The sequence below is a fragment of the Panthera onca genome, chromosome B3 (genome assembly GCF_046562875.1).
Source record: "Panthera onca isolate mPanOnc1 chromosome B3, mPanOnc1 haplotype 2, whole genome shotgun sequence".
Taxonomy (NCBI): domain Eukaryota; kingdom Metazoa; phylum Chordata; class Mammalia; order Carnivora; family Felidae; genus Panthera; species Panthera onca.
In genome coordinates, this window is record NC_138344.1 from 61,067,726 (window position 1) to 61,080,953 (window position 13,228).

Below are 13,228 nucleotides of genomic sequence, written 5' to 3' on the forward strand. Positions count from 1 at the left end.
TGACTGTCTGGTTCTAGATCACCTGCCTGTACCGCAGACTGCCAACGAGTAGGGTAAGGGACTGCCTGCCACACCTTCAGCTTCTGTGATGCGCAGGGGACCCCACCCCTCCCAATAGGAAGGGTGTTCAGCAAAACTCAACTTGCGTCCACTCCAGTGTCCACATGCAGCTCCTTCTAGTGGTCACTTCCAAAACATCTTACCTGACTACCAGGGCATAGCATCATCATTCACCTGCTGAGGTTCTCCTACCTGGGGTTTGGGGCTCTCTGGCACCCAAGTCTGCCTCAAATGACAGAACCACTTTGGGAGGCCTTATGTTCTGGCCCTGCAGGGACAGAGCTCAGAGTGAAATCTTGACTCTGAATCCTTACATACTACAGTGTGACCCCGTTCAGTAGGTCTTTGATTTTCCTCTGTTCTAACCTGACTACTGATAGTGATCAAAATAAACTCTGGCCCACATTCTGACAATTACCTTTGCCTTCCTTGTCCCCAGGGAATCAGGGAGTGCCACCATGAAAGACAGAATAGAGAAGTGAAAGGCACAAACGGGAAATATACAAACATATAATGATGATAAACACCATATATAGGGTGGTGCTTTCCTCTGGGGGATGTGCTTGGGGAGGGGTCTATGGGGGGCTTCAGCATTTCTGAAGGTTTTGTTTTCCTTATTAAAATTGTGTCTGAATCCTTTCTTTCTTCAGCTACTCCCCTTACACCTGTTCTTCAAATTTATGGAAACTTTAGTCAGTCGGCCCCCTTTATTTTTGAAAATAGATCATTCCCTAGACACATTCTTATCTACCTCAGATCCCTCAGAGTCAGTCAGTATCCCAAATTTGGTATTAATATTTTTGTATGTTTGTATAGTATGTATCCATTGGCTCTTGAGTATTGCTTTGTTTTTTTAACATTTTATGTGAATGTTATCCTACTGTACACATTCTTTTGAAACCTGATTTTTTACTCACCAGTCTTTTGGAGATTGGCCTGTGTTGACAAGTGAAAATCCAATTCATCCTCACTGCTGTATGAGTATTTTGTAATATAAATAAAGTAGACTTAAATTCTTTAAAGTATCTGAAGCAAACAATGCCAAGTGTCAAAATTTATTAAAGTTATGGGTTGGGTATATCAGCATTCATCATATTGTTTTCGAGACTTTTATGTGTGTTTGGGAGTTCTCAAAATCTATTAAATAAGGGGTGATAGCACCAAATAGGCGTCAGGAAAGTTGCCATCTGGGCTTTAACTGGGCTGCACTGAGACTGAGTCCACAGCTAATAAGACTGAGATTAAAAATAAACCTGGTCGGGACGCCTGGGTGGCTCAGTCAGTTCAGTGTCTGACTTCGGCTCAGGTCATGATCTCCCGGTTCGTGGGTTCAAGTCCCGTGTCAGGCTCTGTGCTGACAGCTCCGAGCCTGGAGACCGCTTCGGAGTTTGTGTCTCCCTCTCTCTCTGACCCTCTTTTGCTCATGCTCTGTCTCTCTCTGTCTCTCAAAAATAAATAAATGTTAAATTAAAAAAAAACTTTTTTAAATAAACCTGGTGGCACTAGTCTCCTCTTATTTGCTTTTCATGGGCCTCTGCCTCCCCAGGGAGATGCCCAAAACAGGCCTTGACCATGGCCTGTGAGGAGTGTTTATGTAGCTGCACGATTTGGAGTATACTGTCACATGGCCAAACCGAACTAAACAGAATCTGTTGTGGGCCTAGCCATTTTTAAAAAGAAATTGGCAAAAGACATTTCACACAATGGCTGTGAGACATGATTTTTTTTTTTTTTAATATTTACAACTTACTTAAGGTATAAATAGTCCAAATGATAAATGCTGGTCAAAGTTTTGGGCAGGCCAACCTTTGGCCTCCTTAACACTCTTAAAAACTTAGGATAGGAGAAGATAATTCTTCTTTTGTTGTGCTTACTAGACCCCCCATGAGACCTCAAGTGGCCCCCAGGTTTTCTTCCTTCACCATTTCTGCTTCTTTCAGAAAAGTGAGACTTTGGTAGAAGGGAGAACTTTTGACCCAGGGCCTGTGGTTTTACAGAGCCATTGATCAAATTTGCCATTCATCCCCAGGACTGTACCAGGTGAAATGAGAGACTCGTGGGGACCAAATGAAATGACAGATAAGGAAGTAATCGATGCCCAATCAAAGTGCCCATGAGCACCTTTTCACTTCCTGTTTCTTCCCAGGGAAGGGTTCCTAGGGTCCTCAGCATTATCTCCTGAATGCATCCAGCCCCAGGGGACTCATTTGAAGTGATTTTCAGTCCATGGAGCCTCCACTGCCTCCTTGGAAAGAAGTGCTCTGTCCTTGGCAGCTGCCAGAGAACCAGTGAGTCCCCAGCTCTGCTAGTAAATGTGTCTTCTGAGCAGTCGGCCACACTGACGTGCCCTTCTCTCCTCCTAGGCTATGACTTCTGCCAGGTCCTACAGTGGTTTGCAGAGCGAGTCGACAGGATCATCCTGCTGTTCGATGCTCATAAACTGGACATCTCAGACGAGTTCTCAGAGGCCATCAAGGCCTTCCGCGGCCAAGATGACAAGATCCGCGTGGTACTGAACAAGGCCGACCAAGTGGACACGCAGCAGCTGATGCGCGTCTACGGGGCCCTCATGTGGTCCCTGGGCAAGGTCATCAACACACCCGAGGTCCTTCGAGTCTACATCGGCTCTTTCTGGGCACAGCCCCTACAGAACACTGATAACCGCCGGCTCTTCGAGGCCGAGGCCCAGGACCTCTTCAGAGACATCCAGAGCCTTCCGCAGAAGGCGGCCGTGCGCAAACTCAACGACCTCATCAAGCGAGCGAGGCTGGCCAAGGTGAGCCAAGGAGACACGGTGGGCAGCAGGGGATGCTTCCCATTCTCTCCTCTCTAAGGGAAGGTGGGGGTGGGAGAGGTTCCATTCTAGGGGACCTCGGGAATGGAGCACAGAAGAGGTTAAGAAGGGAGCCTCAAGATCAGTACATCTGTTTAGGTTCTGGCTCCTACTCTGTGGTCTTAGGCAAATGAGTCAACCTTTCCAAACCTGTTTTCTCATCTGTAAAATGGAGCCAGTAAGAGCACATCATAGGGTGCTTGTGAGGATTCAGGGTGACCTGGCTTGCAGAGCACACAGGAGGGATCATGCACTTACCACCTGGAAGCTGCTATTTTCTTAGCCCAGTGGGAATGTAGCCAGCTGAACCAGAGGGGTGGCATTGGTGGGACCAGTATGGTGCTGAGATGCCAGCATTAGTCACCCTGGGTCTAAGGCGGAGAACCCGATGTTCCTGCCTGGAGCCAGGCAGGAAGCTAGATTCAGCCTGGCCCACGGAGTGTGCTGCTTTGGGGGTGGCACCCCATCCCCATTCTGGCTGGGAGCCTGTAAGCATGCCCGCCAGGCCTCTGGGCTCTTCCGCCTCGTAGCTGAACCTTTCAGCAGCCCCAGGGGTGGGTACCCAACAGGGTAAGTGGTCATCTGGTAACCACCCTCAAGGACTGTCATTGATTCTGTCACGTCTCTGAAGAGAGAACAGCACATGACTCCTCTAAGAAAAAGTATGGAAGAAAAGATGGTTCTTTAAAAGTTGTGTGCACATTTCATAAAATCATATTCCTTTGGGACGCCTCAGTGGCTGAGTTGGTTAAGTGTATGACACTTAATCTCAGCTCATGTCTTGATCTCATGGCTGTGAGTTCTAGCCCCATGTTGGGGCTTTAAAAAAAAAATCCTGTTCCTCTACTGCTGTAAGTGCCCCCAGAGTTTGTCTAGTCTCAATGATCATCAGAAGCACTCTGGAGCTTAAGCTCCAGGCCCTGCCCAGGAGCTTCTGATTCAAGTGTGTCTGTGCATGTCTGTGTGTGTATATGTGAGTGTGTGCATGCGTGTGTGTGTGTGTGTGTGTGTGTGTGTGTGTGTGTGTAAAGCTCCTCAGGTGATTCTGATAATCAGCCACATTTCGAAGCCAGAGTTCTATCCACTCCTGCAATTTAGAAAGATGAGGTAGAATAAACGATTTCTCCAGAGTCACCTAATCCATGAGTAACAACACTAGAACCAAAAGACAGCCCTCCTGCTCTCAACCTCGCCCTGTGCCTTTGTCGTGTCCGCTAAAACCAGTCCACAGGCCTGACTCTCCAAATCCACTCATACTCTGGTCAGGGTACTTCCAGCTTACTTCCCCTTTGTCTTCTGGTGGCGAAGACACCATGTCCCCTCCCTTATCCTCTTGCTGCACAGAGAGTGACTTCTGGTCTGGCCATGGGGTCCAGCAGGCCAGCCTTCTAGAATCCACTACCCCTTGCCTCATTCAGTCAGTATTGCTCAGCACCCCTGGGCCGGGACTGGGGAGCCTGGCTGGTAGAAGAGGAGGCCCCAAACCCCCCATTACAGAGTGGTGAGCTGTGTGCTGATTGAGGTATGGACACCGTGCTCTGAGGAGGGGGTTTGGCCAGGAAAGGCAAGAGGCCTTCGCTGTGGGTGACAGGCGGGCAGGCGATTGGCCTTCTAACGCCTCCTCATCATCGCCCAGCAGCCTCTATCTTCATGCCAGGATGCTCACCCAGCAGCATCTCTCTATAGCCAAAGAGATGCCGCCCCGGTTGCTGCAGCTCCACATACATGTAGGACCTCCATCTGCTCTTTTTCTCTCTGCTTGCCATCACTCCCGGTGCATGCTCACTTGGACTCCTGGATCGCCCAGCTGATCCCCAGTCACCGTGCACCTGCGAGCCACCATTCTTTATCCTTTCTTCCAGGCTGCTCCCTTTCTGGAGCTACGGCCACTTTGTTCCAGTTCTGCAAGGCAGTGGTGCTAACCAGTTTGTAAATCCACTTATTTGCAGCTTTGCTGGTTTCTCTTGTGTGCTAGTCCTGGGCCTAATGCTTAGTGGCAGGAAGTCTGTTTTTTCCCCATTTGGTAACCCCTTAGCATGTGATATTTCTCTTCTTCAGCTGATACAGCTGAACTTACCCTTCAGGATACACAATACCCAACATTATTTTATAACCAAAGCAGAGATATCATGTGATAGCTTTGGAGATTTGAAGATTTTTTTTTTAACTATTTATAAATGCCCATGGACATTTCTATTTTACCAGTCACTGCTGAAGGCCTAGTGACTCAAGACGCAGCTGTATTCGGTCACATAAATAAATAAAGAGCAAAGAGCTCACTGGGCGTGCCAAGTGCTTTGGGACTTCTCTGCCCTCCTTGAGCATCAGGCCCTCTGAATGGATCAGCGTGGCCATAGAATGCTGCTCTGTACTGACACTGGGAATAATGAGAGCCTTGTGTAGATGCAGGGGGTGGGGGGCAGGGGCGGTCAACTTGCTGAGCTTACTTCTAGGAAAAAAGCTTGTCTTTTTTTTCTTCCTAAGAATAGTATCTGGCTTGTTCCTTTTCATAAAGGAAAATGTGTGAAGTATGGATGTTTCCAGGCTGAGCCTCTCAGTGCCAGTGTGCTGGGCGGTACCATCCTGCGAAGGGGGACAGGAAACAGTCTCAGGCAGATAAGAAGCAGAACTCAACACAGTGGCCTTAGCCACTAACCAACGTCATCTGCTTTACACCATCTGCGATTTTATGGCCATTTGTAAACTTGTTGCCTAAGTGGACAAGGAGTCAGTCGCCTGAGTTTTTCTCTTCTCAGTGTTTGTATTTCAGGAAAACGCTCTTTGATTTTGGTATATTGATCTTTATTTCTCTTGATCCGGTTTTGTAAGCCAACCTACTGAGGGTCTGCAGTATTCCAGAAGCTCTACAATTTGTATTGCATGTGTTATTTCATCTGATCCCGCCAATAACTGCACAAAGCTGGGCATCATCTTTGTTTCTCATGCAAGGGAACTGTAGCTCAGAAAGGTGAAGTAACTTGCCCAAGGCCTTACAGCCCATAAGTTGTAAAATATAAATTCAAGCCGTAGTTAGTTTGACTCCTTGGTCTGGAAACCATTTACCTGAAATGCGGAGTGGACAACATCTATAGATTCTCATCGTGTCCTTGCTTTCTGCATTAGTCTGCCATTCTGTGTATTCTATAAAATTGTTTATCCACAGGAACCCTGCAAAGTTTAGAGGTTCATCAAGCTGACAATTTGAAAACATGCGAAGGATAAGTTTTCAGATGTCACCTAGGAGATGTCAGATCTGGGTTGGGGTGTGCCCTGTATCTATTTATAGAACACCTTAATTCAACAGAAGTCACATCCCATCCAGAAGTAAAAGAAGTGTTATCACTAATGTCCTGCTGGGTTCCACAGTGATCAAACTCAAGGTGTCCTAAAAAGGACACTTTAATAATTGAAAAATGTCACTCTTACCAAAGATCTCTTGAAATGTAATGGTTTCCCTGCTTCTTCTTAATATATATATTTTTTTCACAACTCTCTATTTCAAGGAATGAGAAAACCTTAGAGTGGGTTTTTTGGTTAACCTCAAAGATCACATCTTCATGATATCAGTAGGCATCCTTTTTTGAAGACTGTTTACAATCTAAAATGCTAATCAACGCTCATTTCATGATTCTTTGGGCTATTTTGGGAAAGCCCAAAAAAGTATTTAAAAAATATAATTCAATTTTATTCAGCTATAATTAAAATAGCCAAAATAGGGAAATTAGGCTCTTGAAAATAAATCCCAGATAATAATGCTTATGGAATAAACGAACAAAAATAAAAAGTGAGGACTCCACCCTTTATAAACATTGCCCAAGAGTAGGAAAAGTTCCCACCCCTTTACAGATCTTCACCCAACAACAACAAAAAAAAACATTTAAGGAAGCAACAGCTAAAAGTGAGAAAGAAAAGGAGAGGTCAGTGATTTTCAGGGTTCACCCTAGCTCTGTGGCACTTAGTTTTGTCTTCAAAGCATGTTCTCCAGTCACGTGTAAAACCCAGGGCCCAGCTTTCCAATCTCTCTGCACTGCCAATTCCTTCTGTAGAGAAGTTAGATGTTCTGAAATTCACCAAATGGACCCAGGCTAAGGTGTGAAAATCCTTCTACGGTGGCCGATGGCGACCCACTAATGCTTAGCCTACCAAGGGACTTTTAAAAATAGCTCCGTCAGCTGTGGGTATGTGTGTCAGTATTTGTGTCCATGTAGGGAAGCCTGTCTCTTTGAAGGTTGACCTCAAATGAATGAGTGGGTGGGCCCCCTTGAGTCCCCTTTAAGCTCTTCAGAATCAGGTGCTATGGGTGCCAGCTTTGACTGCAACAGACTAACAAACCCCCTGCTCCATGGGAACCAAGAGCTGCCTTTTTCTGCCTCTTACAGTCTCACAGTCTCACTACCCCATGGGTCCACCTTTTGGGTCTCTAGTGCATTAACTGATTTTTTCTATATCCCCATAAACCCAATTTTAAAATATGCTGATCCCCTGATGTTAAATGCTCTATGCAAGTTTTAAGCTGGGCCTACAAAGATGCAGGTCTCTAACAGGTTGTGTTAGCGAACAGATGAGGTCACATAGTATGACCTACACATAGTGTGGAACCATGTTCTCCCAGCCTGAATCCTCCCCTCCAAACTGCTCCCCAAATTCCATGAGGATTTCCACTCCTACTGACCATAAGCACTGGAAGCTTCCAGCCTGAGGTTGCCCTCCACAACCAGGATGGATATATCCAATATCACTCTGAGTACATGCTTCTCCACCTTGGATATATATGAACACTTGTCACTGGACACAGTTAATGCAATTGTAGCAGAGCATGTATGTGAACTAGATATAAATCCATGTATATTTAAAGGGAAGGACATCTTGGGGCACCTGGGTGGCTCATTCGGTTAAGCGTCTGACTTCAGCTAAGGTCATGATCTCGCGGTCTGTGAGTTCGAGCCCTGCTTGGAGCTCTGTATTGACAGCTCAGAGCCTGCTTCAGGTTCTGTGTCTCCCTCTCTCTCTCTCTGCTCCTCCCCCATTCATGCACTTTCTCTCTCTGTCCCTCAAAAACGAATAAATGTTAAAAAAAAATTTTTTTAAATAATAAAGGGAAGGACATCTCTTTTTGCTCATTGAGTTATAGCCCATAAAGAAACTGACATTGTGATCCACTTGAGCTATCCTCAGTCATCACCATTGGATGAAGTGGGGCTTTCCCAGTTTTATACATAAGAATGTTCAAAAGCCAACCAGGGTTCAATGTCACTGACTTGTGAATGAAGCTCTTGGGACCCAGATTCATCCTATTACTATTCAAATACATAGAACTTATTAATTTTTCAGTAACTATTAATAACTCAGTAAGAGTTTATTCATTATTCAGTAAGAACTAAACAACCACAAGCCTTCTCTGGCATTACGGAACCCTCCAGCTGTTGGTCTTTGACCATTAGACAATAACAAGTAACATTTTTACTCCTCTTCCTGGTGTATCCAAATCCATGATCTCTTTTGATTCTCATACCCACAACCCTGTGAGGTAGGAGTTAAAACTCCCAGTCTGTGCATGAGTAAGTTGAGGTGGAGGGCTAGAGTCACCTGGCATTGCTCAACAAGAGGCAGGGGTGGCAGGGTGTGAACCTGGCCTTCCAGCCCCAGGTCTCATCATGACTCTCCTTCTCTTCTTTCTCTTCCCTCTTGTCTTTCCTGTCCCCCTTCTTCTCAGTTAGTTTTCTGTCATTATAAAGAGGAAAAGATCTCAGACTGTTTCCACCTCCTTCCCCAGGACCATCGCCTGGTCTGGCCCTCAGTCCTGTGTTTATCTGGAAAGACTTCTTTGACACAGAAGGGCAGGAATGAGCCTCCAGGCTGTCCCCTCTGTTTACCAAAAGTCTTTAGAAAATTACAAGGTGCCATCCTGCCAGAAGAGTGCTGTCTTCACCCACATCCCATGTGGTGTTCATAGTGTTGTGTTCCATAATGTATGCATTTGTATGTGGGAGGGGAGGGAGACCAAATGCCCTTCCCATGGTGTCCCTGGGAGTTAGGGACAATCAAAAGCCAAATTTTTTGGCTCAAGCCAAAACAAAAGCCTCAAGTCTCAGTTTCCCACACTGTTGTCCCATAGGACACAGTTCATTTTCAATTCCAGATTTCCAACACCTTTAGTAACATTTTTTAATTCATACCCACAGAAAGCAATTAAGTCTGTAAGGACAGGAATGAGACAGTTGAATGCCAGTGCCGGCTTTGCACCTTCTAACTGGCTCTGTGACCTTGAGTAAGTCATATGAATTTCCTGGAACCAGGAGTTCAGTTAGGTACAGGGGGTCCCTTCCAGATTTAATGTTCCATGACTCTAAGGATTATAATTTACCTTATGACTTGATAAGCTTCTTAAAGGCAGGGCCTGTACAATAGTATCTGACCCTGTGTTATTGTCTTAGGATGTCCATGGAAGGGCAGGAGGGGTTGGCCATGCAGAGGCAGCACACAGGAGACTCTCACAAAATAGGCCAGTAGAACATTCTGGAAGTGGAGGTTGAGGCTGAGAGCAGACTGCAAGCATGAACAAGGTACCTGAGGGTCCTGACTCAGTGCCAGACAAAGTAGAAGGAGGAAAGAATGGGGGCCTGGTGCAAGAACCGGCCAGTTCCTGTCAGGGCACCGGAGGCCTGGTGTCCAATGGCAGCCCATCATCCGGGAGCCTTGGTCATCAGCCAATGAACACCATGAGGGCTGAGGTGAGAGAGCAGGTGCCAGGCTGTGGGTGGAGAACTGTGGCAGGTGCACATCACCCACAGTCAGGCCAAGTGAAGCAGTGTTAGAAACTGGTGCCAATCCTACTGGAGCTGGGGGGTGCGTGGGGAGTCAGCCTTCCCTGAGCAGAGGCCCGGCAACTCAAAAGGCTCACCTTAGGAGGTAGTGAGGGAAGCTTGGGGAGCCCTGCAGGGGTCTGGCACAGCCCCTGGGCTGGGATCTGGGGTGGGGTTCAGTAAAAAGCCCTCGTAGGTAGTAGACTACGCAGCTTGGGACCTCCTACTTCAGTTGGGGCTGGTTCCAGAGTGGGACAGGCCTGCACATGGAAGGGAGAGGTATCCATAGGCCCAGTCCAGAGGTTCCAGTAGGACCGAGGCCAAGGAAATGACACAAGGACGGCTGGTGAGCAGCTGGTTCTCCACTGGAGTGTGGCAGCCCCTCCAAGTCCTTCGATGTTAGCCACGGCCTTCCCCCAACCCCACCAAACCGAGCCAGACATTCATTGTCCAAGGCAAGGAAATTACTAGTCTTACCACTTATTCATCATACCCTCAGGAATGCAGCTAAAGTCCAACACTCTAAATAAAGGATTCCCAAATTTGGGGTTTCTCTATCCCAAAGAATCATGTAAAAATTTTAAGCTGTTTTAATGTGAAAAAATAAGTAAATAAGTTTACTAGTAACAGAAAGGTTCAGACACATCTCTTCTCATCTGTACTTGTGATCAGTAGCCAGGCAGGACACTGTGTGCTTCTGTTAAACGACCTTTATATAGATGGGAAAGTTAGCGTTGTCTGGTCTGAGCACGTCAGCATTTACATTACGCACTTATTTTAAGTAGCAGAATGTTTTTGGCTGTGCCCAGTGTGTGTCCATACACAGAGGCTCTCAGCTGAGCTAGAGGATGTCTCTGCTTATCCCCTTTATTCAATTTCCATTCTTCCACAAGATTACAGAAGTCTGTTTTCTTTAATAGGATTTTCCCTAGCTGCATAGTCATTTTCTTTTGGTAATCACTGTTCTGCTTTTCATCCGTTCCTATTTTTAGTTATTTTCTTGACTTCTAAATTACTCTGTAGAATTCTGATACACAAACAGAGATTTTGTAATGAACATTTCTTCACGTCCTAAAGTTGGAAATCAGCAGAAGAGTGGAAATGTTCGGGGGACCTGGGTGGCTCAGTCGGTTAAGCACCCGACTTCCACTCGGGGCATGATCTCACAGTTCATAAATTCAAGCCCCTCATTGGGCTCTGTGCTGACAGCTCAGAGCCTGGAGTCTGCTTCGGATTCTGTGTGTCCCTTTCTCTGCCCCTCCCCTGCTTGCACTCTCTCTCTCTCAAAATTAAATAAGCATCTAAAAAACTTTTTTAAAAAGGGACACCGGGGTGGCTCAGTCAGTTAAGCGTCTGACTCTTGATTTTGGCTCGGGTCATGATCTTACAGTTTGTGAGTTGGAGCCCTGCATCGGGCTGTATGCTGATAGCACGAAGTCTGCTTGGGATTCTCTCTCTCCATCCCTCCCCCACTCATGCAATCTCTCCTTCTCTCAAAATAAATAAATAAACTTAAAAAAAAAGAAAAAAAATTTTTAAAAAGAGTGGAAATGTTAAGGAAGGGGGTGACACAGCCAAGCAGAGCCATCCAAGCTGGATTCACCACCCCTCGGGTGCAGTCCTGGGCGGGCTAGTGCCAGGTGATCAGGGTTTATGGAGCCTTCGCCTCATTTCCCCAGGGGTTCCTCTCCTAGAGGAAGGTGGTCCTATGCAGCTAGTCCTGTGCAGAAAAGAGTTCAGTGCCATCTTTTTTTTCTTTTTTAAGATTTTATTTTTAAGTATTCTCTATACCCAACATGGGACTCGAACTCACAACCCCAAGATCAAGAGTTGCATGCTCCTCCGGCTAAGCCAGCTAGGCTCCTTCAGTGCCACCTGTAGAGATCCCGGAGTTCACACCCTCCATGGGGAGGTTACAGGAATTCTCTCATCTCACTGTCCACTGGGTATAGATTTCTATGCAGATTAACTATTTACGTCAGATCAGACATTTACATCAGTCTTCAGTTTCGTTTCCTGGTGCTCCTGGGCACCAGCCCTGCTGAAACTTTCTTTTAGGTCTTGTGGTTAATCACCAGTCTTTCAGCCCAGGCGCCACCCACCCCGCTCACTCTCTGCACAGACGCAGACACGGAATAGCCCCTCAGGCACAACTGAACTGTGCCAGAGACCTTCCCCAAGCCTGTCGCCCCATCCTATCCCCAGGCAAGCACCACCAGCCCACTTAGGAAGCAGGGCACTCATGGCATTATTCTGGCCTCTCTGGTCTCCCAGAAACGTCATCAGCCCATCAGCACCACGTTAGGTTAGCCAATGCTCATTCTAATCCTACACAGCTCCTGGCATGCGCAGTGGTCTACTTCCCTGCCTCTGAGATGTGTAGCAGCCACACACACGGCACTGCCCCAAATACGGCCCCTGTTGTGTTACTGCCACACCGCCATCCATGCTCTCCCTCTCCTGGACAACCACAGCCCTCCTACCTGTCTTCAGGACCCAATTTAGGTGTCATCTCTTCCTGACTCTCCCCTCCCACAGCCCTTATCTGTCACATTCCACTTCCTGAGGTCTTTTTCTGGCTCCTCCCCATCCTGGTCCTTCTCGGGGGGTTTTCTTGGCTCACTTTCCCTCCGTGGTCACAACCATTCCTGTGGCTCTGGTCACCACCTCTGCTCCAGCTCTCAAATCCAGCACCCAGACCAGCTCTATCTGGAGCTTGGGGCCCTCTTTCCAGGCACCCTTAGCGCCATCTGGGGCTCCCTCATGTACCTCACATTCTACATGCCCAGAAACAGACTTGTAATGTGTCCTTTGTGTCTCACCACGTCCACCACCCCCACCCCCCACACCCAGATCCTTACCCTCCTGTCCTGAGGGCTGTGGCCCTGAATATGGGAGCCTGTTATGTATTATGATGCCATCTTGTTTGTCTTTCTGGTACAGTTCTAAGTAACACGTCCTTACTGACATATACCCCTTCAGGTACATGCCTACATCATCAGCCATCTGAAGAAGGAAATGCCAAGTGTATTCGGAAAGGAAAACAAGAAGAGAGAGCTTATCAGCAGATTGCCAGAAATCTACCTTCAGCTGCAGCGAGAATACCAGATTTCTGCCGGGGACTTCCCAGAGGTCAAGGCAATGCAGGTACTGGGAGCCTATTGCAACATCAATGTGACCTTGTCTGGCTGGTTGCTGGGTCCACATTACGGTTTCCTGGTTTAGGATAGAGAACGCCACGAATGCATCTTCCTAATGGTGATCCATGATAACAGCCTTCTGAGAGTAAAGCAGAGATTGCCTGGCGCCCAAAACTAACCAAAAAGGGACACATTTCAAGAAGTAAATTTAGGTCACATGAAAAAATCAGATGAGCATCCCTCTCAGGCCATGTGTTGGCATTAAGTGACACCTGTTTTGGGGAATCCCAGAACCTTAAGGTAACAAGAGCTGCCATTGACCTCAGAGGTCACCCCAGGCAGCCTCCGCAAGCCTGCGCTGCGAGGCACTGTGGTAATACATGCTCAGGCAA

General features: G+C 47.1%; 1 protein-coding gene across 1 annotated transcript in view; it reads left to right on the forward strand.

Moving 5' to 3' along the window:
* Positions 1 to 13,228, forward strand: part of EHD4 (EH domain containing 4) — an 87,764-nt gene that overhangs the window by 61,876 nt on the left and 12,660 nt on the right. Inside the window, exons 4-5 of the mRNA XM_060618854.3 lie at positions 2,424 to 2,836; positions 12,679 to 12,843. Of these exons, the coding sequence (XP_060474837.1) occupies positions 2,424 to 2,836; positions 12,679 to 12,843 (578 nt within the window). The remainder of the gene's footprint in view (positions 1 to 2,423; positions 2,837 to 12,678; positions 12,844 to 13,228) is intronic.